The 16,872-nt window shown below is 37.7% G+C and overlaps 1 protein-coding gene across 8 annotated transcripts in view; it reads left to right on the plus strand.

Annotated features, from left to right (window-relative positions):
• The window catches only part of CADPS2 (calcium dependent secretion activator 2), a 546,904-nt gene that overhangs the window by 500,423 nt on the left and 29,609 nt on the right, over positions 1 to 16,872 (plus strand). For all 8 annotated transcript variants that reach the window (XM_056118152.1, XM_056118156.1, XM_056118154.1 and 5 more), the window contains 2 exons: positions 3,977 to 4,060; positions 4,161 to 4,193. In XM_056118152.1, the coding sequence (XP_055974127.1) occupies positions 3,977 to 4,060; positions 4,161 to 4,193 (117 nt within the window). The remainder of the gene's footprint in view (positions 1 to 3,976; positions 4,061 to 4,160; positions 4,194 to 16,872) is intronic.

The following is a 16,872-nucleotide window of genomic DNA, read 5'->3' on the forward strand; positions in this document are numbered from 1 at the left end:
ACAGAGAGCACAAGGCAAATCCATAAGTATTTATATACTCCCTGAGCTGTACAGAGAAAAGTTCACAGGAAGCAGTTACAGACACAGCAACTAAACCCAGCATTTAGCTGGATTTCTTGCTGTTTTGTGCAATTAAAAGTCAGAAGGAAAATATGTCATTATTAGTCTTGACGTTAATAGAATTTGGTTTCAAAGGTAGTTCTTTCACTGCATGTGTCCTGAGAAAAATCACAAAGAAAATCTTCCTGTAGGAACTGTGACTCAGCTGCTGCGTCCCAGAGGTGCATTTGCTGCTCACTGCCATGTAAGCACTTAGAGTCCCCGGTGTATCTTAGGCCCCTGGGGACTCTCTCTGGAGGGTGGGGAGGAACCCAAAGACAGACTTTCCACCATTGTTAAGGTGGAGGCAAAGAATGCAGCGATCTGGAGGTCACAGAGCGAGTACAGGTTTGTGTGTAGGAACTTGGAATGTCACATTACACTCCAAGACAGGATGCATCAGACCAGCCACTAGCTCAGACTGGCTGCCAGTTGCCACACTGGGGAAACATCTGCAGATTCACTTGCCACCGGCTTCTTTCAATGTTCTTTTGATGCTTCCATTTCTGCTGTCAGTTCCTGTGACACTTAAATGATGCTTCCCAATATTCTCCAGACTTCTTCCCCTCCATCAGTTTGAGCCACACTCTTCGCCTGCTCATACTTTGCTCCTTGAGTCAGTTGTGTAGGCATCCGTCTCTCGCATTCATTCCTATGTTCCTTGAGCAAACTAAGACTCATATTTTGTTGTTATTGTTGCTATTGCTGGTTGAGGTTACTGTTTGTTTCTGCCTCACATTCAGCAGTGCTCAGAGGCAACTCCTGGCCCTGTGTTCTGAGTCACTCCTGAAGGTGCTCATATGCAGTCCTGTGGGGTCAGAAGCATGCAGGACAAATGATACAGCCACTGTGCTCTGTCTCCAGCTACTGGATTTATTTTTATTTCCTATGTCAGTTGCTCAGAACTATAACAAAATGGCACTTATTAGTGCACACGTGTTTTGTGCCCACCTTACATATATACCATCTTATTGCTTTAGTCTCTATAGCATGATGGAAAAGAACATGAACACTAGAGCCAGAGCACCTGGTTCAGCATCCATTATTTCATGGCCTTGAAATAGATAGGTTCAACATGAATTCTGACTTACAGTGGCATCATAGTTATTTTTGCATAGATAAAAAGTAGCTCAAAGTCCAACTCATTATTTCTCCTTATTGCTAAATAACCATAAGACCACTTGCTTCCACTAACTTGGGACTTAATTTTTTTTCCTTAGAATTGTATAAGAAACTGTGATTTAGGAAGTCATGTCTATAATTTCACTCCTATAATATATCTATATATATAGATATATCTATCTCCCATAATGTATCTATAATATATCGCTCCAGGGCTGGAGCCGACCAGGGGTCAATTCCCAGCATCCCATACAGTCCCCTAAGCCCTGCCAGGACTAATTCCTGAGTGCAAAGCTAGGAGTAACCCCTGTGCATCACCAGGTGTGACCCAAAAAGCAAAGTAATAATAATTTTAATATTTTACACTTCATTTTTGGTGTTTTGCTGGTTTCACGGACTTTTACATAAATCATCTCTCCCCTTCTCCACGCCAGCCTTGTAACATGGGCAGGGTATCATTTTCCTCATTTTTACATGTGATATTAGAGAAGTTCTTTGCTTCAACTATTGTCTGTTAGCCAGAGGCTAGCTGATCTAAACTCAGATCCAAATCACTCCAGCAGATGTAGAGAATACCAGGACTGTGGGTTGAATAAGGCCCACGAAATATGGGGTTTGGCCCTGTTGCATGATGGGATGAACACAGAAGCGTCTTCTCAGCTGCCCACACATAGCCCATCTGCCAGCATTCATGATCTGTGAGAGAGGTCATAAATATTCACATGACCCTTGGCAGGAAAGAGATTCCTTGTTCCTGAACTGTATGGAGAGATCTTGCCTGTACGCTGTCGCATCCTTAAGCATCCCTCACAGGTTTAGCAAAGAATATCGTAGGAGGCATCAGGAATCAAGGACTGTGCCAGAGTCTTCAAAGATGCAGAGCGTCTGGTAAACATAGCAGTTGTCCCTCTCCTCGTGACAAATGAGATCACCTAGCATACACTGGCTCTCAAGATTTGAGTTACAAGAGATGAGGCATTTTCCACAGAGGGCCATTAAGTTTGGAATTCCCTTCCCCTGGTCTGACATGACCCTAGAGTATTGGTCCTCTGGGTCCTTGCAAACCACATCAAGTTGAGTTAGTCAGCTGTGATTGGTAAGAAATCCTAATGGGCAGGAAGAAAGTGCTAAATTGACTTTAAGTTGTGAGCAATTTGTAATTTTGTGTTTTTTGCTGTTTGTATCCCTGAGGATAACTGGTAAGTCATTCAAGTGCTTATTCTTCAAAAAGAAAAATTTAGTCAGCAGTTTGCCTGATTTTGTTTCTCTGTTCTTACATCATGTCGCAAATGATGTGATGGAGAAACCTATAGGGAAGTTTTTGTTTCTTTTGCATAAACTATTTTGCAGTAATTGACCAACCATAGAGAAAAGATTATCTCCTGTGCACTCTCAGTGAGTTCACTGGTCACCAGAGACCAATAAGCTGTGTCCCTAGAACTATTATCACTTTGTTGAAGAAGCTGCTATGTGAACAAAAACCAGCCTTTGTTAATTTCCCTTTTCGTATTTAAAAAACCTTGTCAGTATTTTCCCTTTGGGAGTCTGTAATTTAGCAATAGGACCTATTATTTTAGTTCTAAAGAGGAAAGATGTAGGCTAGCATATTCTCGTTAATGTATTCATTTATCTTCATGCTGAATCTTCAAGTTTCAACTCAATAAAGTAATATCCTTAGTATTGTAATGTTATTACAATTACATGTCTAAACCTTCAGTTCATAGAAATAGAAAATTTTAGAGCTGTAAATTTTAGAGCTGTATAGTATGGCTCTAATTTTGAGCTTACTTTGGATTCTATGTCTTCAACCCCCCCAACTCTCTCTCTCTCTCTCTGTCTCTCTCACTCTCTCTCTTTCTCTCTCTTTCTCTCCCCTGCCCCGCCTTCTCCCTACCTCCCTCTTCTTAGAGGTACTATGTTATTCCTGAGCCCATATAGTAGTGAGTGATAGATTTATTCTCAGTCGAGTATGAATTCCATTGTTCCCTGAAGCTTGCGTATCTTCTGGAAGCACAGATGATCCTTATATTCTCATTATAATTAGAATTTCTTTGTAAACACTTATATATTATATCAGATTCCACTTCCATGTTGCTAGAACACCAAACCTTATACATCCCTTTCATTGTCTAATCCTACTTTTGTACCAATTCTTCTGTAGATGGTAAAAAGTTGGTGTACAGTCAAGTGATGTGTTACTGAAAAGATATTGGTTAAGCTTGAATGTCATTGTGTCTGAGCATATCTATTGAAGTTGAGAATTGCTTTATGGAATAGTCTCAGGAACAAAAGATTTTATTAATGGTTTAAATTACCTCACATGTAGAGTGATTGGATTTATACTACATGATTCTTAATCTTAAAAATTTTCTCTCATGGGACTGGAGCGATAGCATAGCAGGTAGTGTTTGCCTTGCACATGGCCAACCCGGGTTCTATTCCCAGCATCCCATATGGTCCCCCAAGCACCGTCATGAGTAATTCCTGAGCATATGAGCCAGGAATAACCCCTGTGCATCGCCTGGTGGAACCCAAAAAGCAAAAAAAAAAAAAAAGAAAAAGAAAAAAAATTGTCTATCATTTCCAGCAGTGAAAAAAAGCCTTAGCGTTATCTTCAAAATGAAAGAATAAAAGATAGAGGTCAGTTCCTCAGTTGTCCATGTCTTTATTGTGGATTTTTGTGCCATAAGATAATTTGGTCCAAGAATTGTATCCACAACAATATTCTAAATATTCACTATAAACTGTATTATAGTTCATTGCAGTGTTGGACGGCGTGTTGTCTAAGCTGTCGCGGTATGACGAAGGCACTTTCTTTTCATCTATCCTATCATTTACTGTGAGTATTTGAATGATTTCTCTTCGCCCATCTTACCTGTTGTCACAGCACTTATCTAGTTAACAAAATTGTTCTCACATATCTTTCTTTTCCACCTCAGGTGAAAGCAGCTGCAAAATATGTAGATGTTCCGGTAAGTATTTTTATTTGCTTTCTTAAACTATCATTCCTTTCTTTTTTTTTAATAATTGTGCTTCACCACAGGTTTATTTCAAATCTTTAAACCAGTGCCATTCCCTTGGGGAGTAGTTTATTTTCCTTAAGCAAATGCAAACCCTCATAACAAGGCTTGGCAAGGTTATTTCAGTGTATTTTTTCCATTGTAACTTGGGAACTCTTTTGAAGGTCAATTCATAAGAACATGTCACCTCCATTGCAAAGGATAGTTATAGCTCTCTAGGACAGGATAGGAAATGCCTCATACTATTTAGAGGCAAATGTTCACGCTTCATTCTCTGTGAAGACTCTAGCATGTTTCTTATGGGAAGTTAAAGTCATAATAAGAATGAGCAGTTAAACCAGAGGAGTAGTTTTCTAACTACAAAAAGTGTTATAAATCAATATTCACTTACTTCAACATTTGTTTTCTTACAGAATTCTTATAAAATAACTCATAATCTGTAAATTTGTTCAAAGGCTGATACCGTGAGAAGAAATGGTGAAATTTCATTACAATGAAAAATTCACAGGATGGATATATAAGCAGCAAGTTGCTGCAGCATTTTAAAACTGTTCAGCACAGTAGATTGATTTTTTTACCTGAAATTCTATTATCACATATCTGATCAAAGTCTAAGATGTTTCTTTTAATTAGATGTGTGGCAAGTGTATCGGTCTTTGGTGTATGTATCCATTTTCAAAGAATAAGAGCAAGATGGAAAAAGACTAAATGAGAGGGAATGTATGTCATCTCCACCTGAATTCAGATTTTGCTTCTTGGCACTAGAGAGATGGTATAGGACTCTAGGCACATGCCCTCTATCCTGATGACCTTCTTGTGAAGCCCCAAGAGCACAAATGGTCCTCTGAGTATTATTAGGGTCAGTCATGAACACAGAGTAGGAATATCCTGAGTAGCAAGGATGTGACCCAGACCAGTACCTCTCCAAAAGAAAAACAAAAACGTTGCTTGCTAATCTGATTGTCATTGCAATTGCGGTTTAAGCACTGCTAAATGTTGTGCGCCAGCTGTAAATTGCGTAAAATGTCACAACATCTGTAATATTTCATGTTATGGATAAATAATTTCTAGATTCCTTTATGTTATAGTTATTACAATTTGACATTTTAAATAAAAAGCTCCTGCTTTTGCATAAACATTTTTTAACAGATAAGCACTAAATAATCCTTGCCAAGATCATTGATTTTTACCTAGAACCAAGAAATTATCACTGGGCAATCATTGAAATATTCACATATGGAAGGTCCTACACAAGAGAGCGGGAGGGAGATTTAGAGGAAGAGTTTATATTTGTTATTTTTAGAGAAAAATACTCAGTAGACCAGAAGTGATTCTTAGCACAGAGCCTGGAGTAAGTCCTAAGCAACACTGGTTGTAGCTTATCCCCCCCCCCCACCAAAAAAAAATGATAATAATCCAGAAACTTTATTTTTTAATTGTGAATTGTATGTAAAAGCTGGGTATGTCCTCCACTGTTTAGGGAAAGACAAGTCACCAAACACATATTTGATAACAGACACATCTTTAAAAGGCACAAAGGATACTTAATGCTCAACAATAGGAAAATAAGCAACCTAAAGTGGATACGAGATTTGAACAGACACTGCAATAGAAACATACAGGTATCAGAGAAACATATGGAAAGATGCCCAACATCATGTGTGATTTGGGAAATGGTGAATTAAAACAGTGCAGTAGCACTACACAACTATTAATATGTCTAAAATGTTTCTAAAACTAATAGCAGTAAGTTGACAAAGATGTAGAGCAGGGAATGTCTTTTACTGCTGATGCAAACACAAAGTGGTATAGTCACTTTGGAAGACAGTGTGAAAGTTTCTTAAAATGTTAAACATAGTCTTCTCATACCATCCACAGCTATATTCCTAGTACAACTGATCTGAAAACATGTCCACACCAAAACATCCATCCAAATACTTATATCAGTGTTCTTAATAAACACAAAAAAAAAAACTATAATGGAACTGTATAATAAAAAACAAAATACTATTCAAGGGGGAAAAAGAAAATAAACTATCAGGTCACATGAAGATCTCAATAAATCTTAAAAGTCCATTGTTGAATGAAAGAGGTATCGCCAGGAGTAATTCCTTAGCACAGAGTCAAGAGTAACCCCTAAGCATTGCTGAGTGTTACCATAAAACAAAAAAAAAATTGCTTCTAAAAAAATTAACTGATTTTATTTCAAATAAGCAAGATTAGTGAAAAGAGCAAGAAACAACAAAAAGTAATTAAACCAGGACTCTTAAAGAATGGATAAGCATGGACTGGGGAATGAACTACATACAAGATAGTTCTGGAGCATCTCATAATGGCAGAAAGCAGATTAATTTTTAAACACACAGTAATATGTGAATGTGACAAAGGGATGCAGGAAAAAAATAGGCTTCCCATCGCCTCAGCTAGAAAAAAATTTTGCCTTCAAATGAATGAGATAATAGTGGATTATAACCTAGTTTAAAATATCCATTGATCCCAACTAACACAAATAATAAGAAAAGACTAATTGCCATTGAGAAGGATCTCAAGTGATCATAATACTTGACTCCCAAGAAGGAAACAGAATTTCCCATTCTTTAAATGCAAGCTGTGTAGGGTGACTCCCTTCCAAAGAGTACATCTGAAAAGAGGAGAAGAAGCTTAGCAGAGAGACATCTGCAGAGGAATCATTGCCATAGAACAGCTGGTAGGGCATTTACCTTGCATGCAGCCTACGCGGTTTGATTCCCAGCATCCCATATGTCCCCTTAGCACTGCAAGAATTCCTGAGTGCAGAACTAGGAGTAAACTCTGAGTGTTGCTGGGTGTGACCCAAAAAGACAAAAAAAAAAAAAAAGAAAGAAAAGAAAAGAAAAGAAAAAGAAGAAGAAGAAGAAATCTGCCAAATACTACCTCAGCCCTTGGATCCTTATCAACATCACCAGGGGTAAATCATGTCAGTCTTCCTCAGATGGAAAACATCAGACACAAACATACCAGTAGAGGTAGCACTGTCCTGTCTTCCCATTGTTCATTGATTTGCTCAAGCGGGCACCAGTAATGTCTCCATTATAAGACTTGTTACTGTTTTTGGCACATTGAATATGCCACAAGGAACTTGCCAGGCTCTGCTGTGCGGGCGGGATACTCTAAGTTGCTTCCCGGGCTCTCCAAAAGAGATGGAAGAATCAAACTGGGGTCGGCTGCATGCAAAGCAAACACCCTACCCACTGTGCTATTACTCCAGCCCAGTATATTTTGTATAATATACCAATAGAGGTATAGTATACAAAACACCTAACCAGTACTCAAAATTGTCAAGATCATCAAAAGCACAATCCTAGCAACTGACATAGAAATAAGGAAACTAAGAAATCACAACTAAGTCTCTTGTGGCACCATCAATGGAAATGTGGATAAAATAGATTAGGTTAAAAACTGAGTAAAGTAAAAATACGGACTTCAGTTACTAATGATGAATTATTTATTCATCAGTTGTAATGTTCTATACTAATGCAAGAGGTTAAAGGGGAAATTGACCGTGGGCACATGGGAATGCTAAACTGAAAATTGTGCTAAAGTTTAAGAAAAGTTTGGAGGCCAGACCTATCTGTACTCAGGGCTTACTCCTCACTCTATGCTCAGGGGTCATCCCTGGAAGTGTTCAGGGGACCCAGATGTACTGCTAGAGATTTGAACCCTGGTCAGCTGCATGTAAGGCAAGTCCTTAACTCTTATTATCTCTGAAGCCCCAGAGTAAAATATTTTTTAAAAACCACTGATCTATGATTAAATGCTAAAGCTTTTATTAATTTTATGTTACTGTATATTGTTTCATGTTATTCTGGATTTATTCTATGATCCTGGGCTCAACTGATCTGACTCTTTTTATATATAAAATAAATTAATGAACTAGAAAGAAAGGATGGTAGAAAGGGGTATACAAGACATAAAAGTTGCCTTAACCCCTAATTGTGACATTCTGTCATTCTGAGATATGTTTTTTGGTCCAGTTCTATTCAAGAGATATCAAAGCCCAGAATTTCCTAAAAGATTGGAAGATAAAGACCTATAATATAAACTATGGGGGGAAAAGTAATGTCTTACAGATATACTATTTTTTTTACTATTAAAAGACATGAAAATTGATTTTTCAAATAAAATCATTAGAAATACAAATTGTCTTTGAGTCCATGATATTTCTGCTGCAGAAGAGAACTGGGATTTTATGTTCCTAGCATACACCCGCTCTATAGAGATTCCTTGTAGTTATGGCACAAGTGAGGATGTTTAAGAGTTTTTAACAGAGAGTCAGAGTAATAGAACAGTAGGTAAGGCACTTGCATTGCACATGACCAATCCAGTTCAATCCCCCGCACCACATATGGTCCCCCTGAATGCTTCCTGAGTACAGAGTCAGGAGTAAGACCTGACCAGTGCCAAGTATACTCCTGCAATAAAAGTTTATAGTATAAAATGAATCAAATCAAACCACATATCTTTAATTATTAGGGAGGTAATTTTTTTAATGCATACATTTCATGACAGTTCTTTGTAAAGAAATATCACACACAACAGAAAATCAGATTTCATGAGTAGAATAGATTCCACCAATGTCTTATGCTTCTTTGCAGGAAATCTGGTAGGCTTTTTCTGTTGTGACAAATGTACTGAATCACCATTTCAGAGAGGTGTTCCTACTGTAGCTTCACAATTCCTGGAACATCATAGATCCCTGGAATTCTTGGGTATACAGAGATTTGTACACATAAGAAAAGCACGAAGAGAAGAGGTTGTCATGGTCAATGGTAACCTCAGGGAAATTCATATCAGAGAGAGTGACAGAGAGAGAGAGAGAGAGAGAGAGAGAGAGAGAGAGAGAGAGAGAGAGAGAGAGCGAGAGCACAAGCGAGCTAGCGCGTGAGTGAGCTGGTATGAAGGACTCAGGACAAGGATGAAAATGTGTGTCTTGAGGATATGACAGTGAGTAGGGCACTTACCTTACAGCTGATCTGGGCCCAATCCCTGGCATACCATATGGTCCTCCAAGCCCCCTCCAAGAAATAATCCCTGAACACAGAACAAGGAGCAAGCCCTAAGCACTGTCAAAAACAAAAAGACCCCCTAAAATATTAAAATGCTCATATTATCTCTATGGGCACACTAACTCAAAAATTTAGTAGGATTCAAGTATTAACATTAAAACCCTCTTCCTCTCTAACACTGTCTACCTGTAAGCTAAAGAAGATGCAGCTGACAGCATTGTATGTTGAAAAGGTGGATGAAACCTCCATACGTGATCCTTGAGCACAGAGCCAGGAGTAAGCCCTGAGCACTGTGGGTCAAGACCTAAAACCAAACTAAAAAAATTAAAAAATAATATAAAATACAAAATCAAGTATATGAAAACTCACATGAGACAATAATGTGGGGAAACAATTTTTTAAAAAGATAGAGGACATTCAAACCTATGGAGGCCACAGAATAGAGAGACTACAAACCTCCCCTAGGAAGTCAAAATACCTGTGCTTGAATATTTTCTCCATTCCTTTGCTGATTGTGTGCATGACCTTGAGCACCAGAATTTGTTTGTGGTTATATTTCTAATGGCTTCATTGTGGAATAATTGATATATTTTAAATTGCCTCAGTTTCCTATCTGTACTTTGATGGGTTTGGATGTAGTCCTGACTGCATCAACACCAATTGTTTGTTTTGTTTTTTTTGTAAAATGGAAATATGCCCATACATCTCTGCAGCATTATGAATATATTGAGCACTTCTCAGAGACTCTGGAATAGAATTAGTGTTCAGCAAATGTAGCTTCCCTACTCTAGTTAAAAATCTAGTATACAGAAAAAGTCAATGAAAAAGAAAAGCTATAGTCAATACTCATTTACACTCATAAAAATAAGAGAATTGAAATAAAAATCTTTGCTCTGCCTAAGACAATGCAGCAGAACTTGTTCTTTGAAGATGTCTGTAGAAAGAAAATTTAATTTACTAACTTCAATGCTTCTCATTGAACTTACTGCTTAAAACATACTTGGCTTTAAAAAAATTAAGGCTTAGGGGCTAGAGTGATAGCGGGTAGGGCGTTTGCCTTGCACACAGCCAACCCGGTTTTGATTCCCAGCATTCCATATGGTCCCCCGAGCACCACCAGGAGTAATTCCTGAGTGCATGAGCCAGAAGTAACCCTGTGCATCATTGGGTGTGAACCAAAAAGGAAAAAAACAACAACAACAAAATTAAGGCTTTAATACAGAGCAATAAAACATTGTAAAAAAAAAAAGATGTCACTTTTATGAATGGGGGGATTAAAAAGTCCTTTAAAATGCTAGTTTAAAATGTATTTACCATATTACACTCTTCCTCAAAGAAAGTCACAGGAAGAAGTTAGTCACATCTCATGGAGTATATGATTTAGGAAACTAAATGAAAAAAGAAGTACTGATGTACTTTTTGTTATGTCTTTTCAAACTATTAAAAACTTATCAGTACTCAAAACCTGATACTCACTAAGTAGCACGCCCCTGAGTTTTCAGAGACCAAACTAAATATAGGATTTGGTTTGGGCCCTAAAAAAATCATAATCCTAGTGTGGAAAGAAAGCAAGAAATATATGAAAGGCAGAATACTATTTGAAATAAGTGCAGTGGGAGGTTAAGAGAATTACTAAAACCAATTTGGAAAAAAATTCTGGTATGTGGAAACTTTTTAAAATAATTTTTAGACCATATTGATCACATTTGTATTATTTTGGACTAACTATATATATATGTGTGTGTGTGTGTGTGTGTGTGTGTGTGTGTGTGTGTGTTTGTGTGTAATTTTTAAGAAATCTATTCTTTTTACTTCCTAACAGAGGGAAGTAAAGGAATAAGGGAAGTCAGGAATAAACAAGGGAATCTGAAAATAAAGACTTATGAAGGAAATCAGAAAGTTAACCTTGAGAATAAAAATAATTTTATATAAGCTCATCTCTTTAAAGATTTCTCATTTAGGCACCGGAGTAATAGTACAACAGGTAGGGCGTTTGTCTTGCATGCGGCCGACCCAGGTTCGATTCCCGGCATCTATATGGTTCCCCAAGAATTGCCAGGAGTAATTCCTGAGTGCAGAGGCAGGAATAACCCCTGAGCATTTCTGGTGTGGCCCAAAATGAAAAAGATAGTATTTCTCATTTAGAAAAAGGAAAAGTCTCAGTCTCCATCAATAAAGAGGGGAAAACTTAGGAAAATGACCAAAACATGGGAGACAGATCACTATAAGGAAAAAATAAAACTTGTTTTCAAATTTTAAATATTTTACAAACAAAATGTAGTAGGAATTATACCACCGTTTTCCAGATAGGGTACTAGGATTTTCTAAACAGGAAATAACATCCAGAAGACACTAAAGATCCAGCTCCTGAAATGTGGCTAGAATTTAGCTCTGTGCTATGCAGCTGTGGTGTGCGTTCAGGATCCCTATTCAAATCCATCCCTTGCTGGATCAGAACAATAGTACAGCAGGAAGGAAGGATATTTTCCCTGCACAGGGCTGACCTAGCCCTGTATGCTGCTCCTGATCCCACCAGGTGTAATTCCTGAATGCAGAGCCAGGAGTAACCCCTGAGCACCTCTGGATGCCCCCCCCACACACCCCGAAAACAGCAAAATGTATCCTTGCATGGTGTCTGCATGCCCTGAGAGGTTAAGAACATAGTCCCTCTGCTATCTCCCTTCTTGGGTTCTTAGGAAAGATTCGGTGAGCCGTTAGTGTGAAAGTGCTTTGTAAATATAAAGCTCTGTGGAAATAAATGGGATTGTTTTCGCTTCTTTCTGGAATGACACTTCTGCTCCCTTGCATTCTGTGGCTTCCATCGCTGGCATTAGAATGTGCTGACTTTCCACAAAACGAAATAAGAAAATTACCTCCCTCCATAGAGGAGGGTGTGTGTGGGGGGGGGTGGAAATAACTTTTCTTTTTCATATATTTTCTTTTTTATGTTAGAATATTAACCAACTTGGATCTATCAATGGTGACTTTTAAAGGCACAATTGGTCATTTCAATAACAATAGCGTTCTTCCTTCTTCCTTTCTTCTTTTCCTTGCTGTTCATACTGTTTGTTAGTTAGTTAGGGCCACTTAGTGCTTTACGTCAGAATGAGAGCCTGGCAGAACATGGGGAATGGAACACCTGCCCAATGGGACATACTCACTGACACACAGAGAGAGAAAGAGAAAAAATAAGAGAGAGATGCACATCAGGTCCAGATTAAGAATCTCACTTTCATGGCATAGTGATGTATGCATGTGTATTTTTCTTTTGCTTCGCATTGTTTCTTTTTTTTTCTCCCTCTCACTCTACCTCTCTTATATAAGGGTTTCCTAGAAATTCTCGTGTGATATTCTGGCATCCTCTGGTCCCCCCTTAAACCAAAATTTGGAAATTCCCCCATTTGGGTCTGAGTAAATCAATTCAAAATTTTATCTGCATTTAAATATCAAACTAAATAGTGCCCATAATCTTTTGTTTGTTTGTGTCATTGTGATGCCTGCAGTAGAACCCAGGACACCCCATATGTAAAACAGGTGCTTTATTCCTGAGCCTCATCCCCAGCAACCTTCACATCTTAATTTCACTTCTTCAAGTCCTCATTGTAGTCTGTATACTATGCTGATATCCTAGCAATTCTACAGAGCCAAGGGGAAAGTTAGTGACTATTACTGTAGACTGAGAAATGTAATATCCTCTCATCATTAATTGTGAGAAACACAGTTTGGAGCTAGCATGAGATACACATATTAGTACTTTGTTCATCTGGCCCTCCTTTCTTGGCAGCTGTTTCTCTCAACTCAAAGACATCAGCCATTCTTATTTTCAGAGAGATTCTGGCTGCTTGAATTCAAATGGTCATAATAATATTCAAGTCATAATAATATTCAAATTGAACCCTTAAATCACACTTGAAAATCAACCTGCTTCATTTTCCTTGAGTATTTCAGTAAATTTCCTAATGTCTAAATTTTCATCCCGTTATTTCTTTTAATTTTTGAACAAACCTAATGTTTATATTTTCCCAAGTGATCTCACAAAAATATTTAGACATACGAGTGCTTATATCTCTGAATGCATTAGCTGTCACTACTTCAAAACATTTGTGTGATTGAAAGCAAGAATGACAACAATATGATGCCCCAAGTTGCAGGAAATTACAACAGGTTGTGATTTAAGATATCCTCACAGCATTTTGGTAGAAATCTGTGTTCACTGAGTATTCCCCCCGGGGACCTTATGGAAGATCCTCATTCAGATCCTTAATTCTAAAGCCCTGGAAGCCTGTGCTTTAGAAATGGGTGAGTGAGGCATGCATGCTGCAAACACACATTCCAGGAAATTCCCCAGATCTAAAAGATACTTTCAGCAAAATGTGGGGACTCTTAAATTGTAAATCTTGCTTTATATCCCCCAATTTGTAATCAAAACACAGAATATGTTTTATTTGAATATAGCTAAATTTAACAAAGAAAAAGATGACTCCATGGCTTGAAATAGCAGCATTTTGAGAATTCTGATAAGTTAGTCTTAGAAAATCCTGAAATACTTATATTCTTGTGACTTTTTTTATTCACCTTTCTACTTTTCTTCCCTTTAAAGATTATGTTTTCATCTTTCTGGGATTATATAATATTTAAGGTGGCATAAATCTAATTTGTATACTTCAGGTAATTTTGTTTTGCTTCTTTGTGTGAATACAGTTTAATTATTCTACTTTGTAGAGAGCTTGGTAAAAGATCTTTTTTCATAACATAAGCTTCATAGCTAAACTCAAAAACTTCTATTTTAAGTATGATTTACATATAATTTGCTTAAACTACTTAAAATGCTTTGAAAAAAGCAAACTTTAATAACTTTACTCAAATATAAAAATATCAAAATTGCAACACCAGAGTCAAAGTAACAAAGGACTGACTAAACAGTAAAAGAAGAACATATTGTTTAGCAGTACCTGGGATAAATTGTGTTGGTAAAAATATCTTCCATGTTTATCATCAATTATAAGCTACTTTTGAATAAGACCTGCCAGATACAAAGTGTTCCTATTACAGTTTTAAATTGGCAAGATAGCCTTGCTAATGTTGCAAGATTAATTTTTTTTTCAAATAGTAGTAATGACCAGACACAGGCATTTCATTTACAAAGCATGCCGATTATCATAAATCAGGTTATCACAATTTCATTCTTGATTGTTTCTTCAAGGCAAGCTTTTCTAGGTTATGAGAAGTGCACTTTTAAATTAAGTCATTATACTGTAGCTTCTAGTTAATCTTTGAGACGGGAATAGTATATTTAAAAATTTGTCTCCTTGTTAAAGAGACACCATGACAGTGTTTGCATAGTGTATTGTTAACCTCCAGTGGAAGGTTAAGCGGCTTCTTCTGTATCTAAATCTGTTGCTATGAAAAGTGACTGCAGCATTGCACCCACTTACCCGTGAATGGAGAAAGCGAAGACTTGCACCTGTGGGATTAGGTGTAGCAGCAGGATGTAAGAGCATTTGCAGCATATAATTAACAAGGAATTTTTCTTCTTCTTCTTCTTTTTTTTAAGCAGTATGTTCACCGTACTGGGTTAACTAGTGATTAATGCTTGGAAAAAGAAATGCTGGAGTCCGCAGCCTCACTTAAACTCATTCATTGACTGGTGTATTCTATTACTCGTGCTACCTGTTACAACTCCTCTTACCATCCTTCCCCCTCCTTCCATATTGATTGATTTCTTTATGCTCGTCATGAAATTTTGGGGATGTCATGCCCTTTCACTATAATTTTGCTTGCCAAAATCTGTTCTTTGCTGAACAAAATCAGAAGTAATTGAGAGACTCCTATTTCGATTTAGGGGTTACTAGCAAACAAAGAGAAGAATTAGTGCTTCGTCCAGCAGAGGATCTCAGAAGTTTTAAAGTATTGAGAAAAGCATTTTTCTCTCTCTCTAAATGGCATCTGATACTGTCTATGCCTCCAATGTGTCTTATAACTGTTTTTCAGACTCATTAAGAAAACTATATATTGGAGCTGGAGAAATAACTCAGTGAGCTAGAGCACTTGCTTCACGTGCAGGAGGGCTGGGATTCATGCCAGGTCCCCATAGTCCCCCCAGGCACCACCAGGAACGACCTCAAGCACCGAGTGGTAGCAGTTCTTGGTGGGTGTGGCTCCAAGACAAATAGAAAATCATCATCATCATAAACTTAGAAAAGGTTTCTAAATTTAGTTCTCCAGAATATAAAATTGATAAAATTGTGGATTCATCTGAATCCACACCTGATAACGCTCCACAGGTGCCCATTTTGCTGATGCTGGTGTACATCTGCGCCAGAGCTCGTAACAGTGCTCTGTCTCTGAAAGAGACTCATCTGCACCTCTTTCCATCTACACGGAAACAGACAAAAACTTACTTAGTGTGTTCATGTTTTCCTTTTAAACTTCCTTTCTGGTAAGACAACATGTAATAATGGAATTAGGTACAGTGACTTCAAAAGTATGTAAATTTCACTGCCATAAAACTGTCTTTGCACAAAAGGGCACTGAACCGGCGATAATTTCTTCTATCCAAACACATTTGTACTGTACGTAGAAACTGTTTAAAAGAAAAATTACATCTTTTTTCAGCAATTTATCAGAGATAATTACCCACTGTATGCTGAAGAAAGGATAAAGTGTCTAAAAGAACTAATTCTAATTGGTAGATGTCACCAGCTGTTGCAGCAACTCTTACTTGTGTATATTCTTTTAATGATTATAGTCTCCTGCCATGAGCTACATGAAAATATATTCACTAGGTGTGAAATTCCCATATGTCACAGTTTCAAGAATAGGTAAACATCTCAAAGATAAAGGAAGAAAAATGCTAATGAGGAATGGAAGAATTCTGTGTTTTGTTTTCTAGGCAAGTGGATCTTAATTGGCCAAAAAGGGAAGAAAGTATAGTTCAAAAAAGAGAAAAGGAGAGGAATACTGCTTTTGTTTTGTTTGAGTGTCACAGCAGGAGGTGCTCAAGACTTATTCCTGGCTCTGTGCTCAGGGATCAGTCCTGGTGAGGCTCCAGGGGTCATATGGAGTGCCAGAGATTCAACCCAGGTTGGCCATGTGCAAGGCAAGTGCCTTATCTGCTGCACTATCTCCAGCCCCAGACTTAAGTCATTTTTAAAAGAAAAATTTCAGTGACTTCTACCTCACACTCTCCCCCCAGAGAGTCTTTTCCTTAGAAACTTGTAGACACGTCTAAGCTTACAGAGTTCATCTTCACTCTGTGGGGTCTGCCAAAATGAGCAACTTAATAGCTTTCTTTCAGTCTAGAACTGTCAAGTTTTAGTTTCAGATGCAAGATAAATTCTTTCTGGACAGTGTTTTATGATGTTTAATGCTATCTTGAAAATTCACCAAAGAAACCAAACAAAATTTCCCTTTGAGTCTCTATGGCAGTTTGTTTAATGTCATCATTCTTCAGTCCTCTGGCCATAATTTAGTTTCCAGTGAGTCTGATGGGTCAAATGGTTAACTCGATTAAATTCAAAGTATAGCTATCTTGAAAGGTGGAAACAAAACTGAGATTGGGATGGGGAGAAAGGATCGTGAGAGGA

This window comes from Sorex fumeus, unplaced genomic scaffold (genome assembly GCF_029834395.1).
Source record: "Sorex fumeus unplaced genomic scaffold, SorFum_2.1 ptg000037l, whole genome shotgun sequence".
Taxonomy (NCBI): Eukaryota; Metazoa; Chordata; class Mammalia; order Eulipotyphla; family Soricidae; genus Sorex; species Sorex fumeus.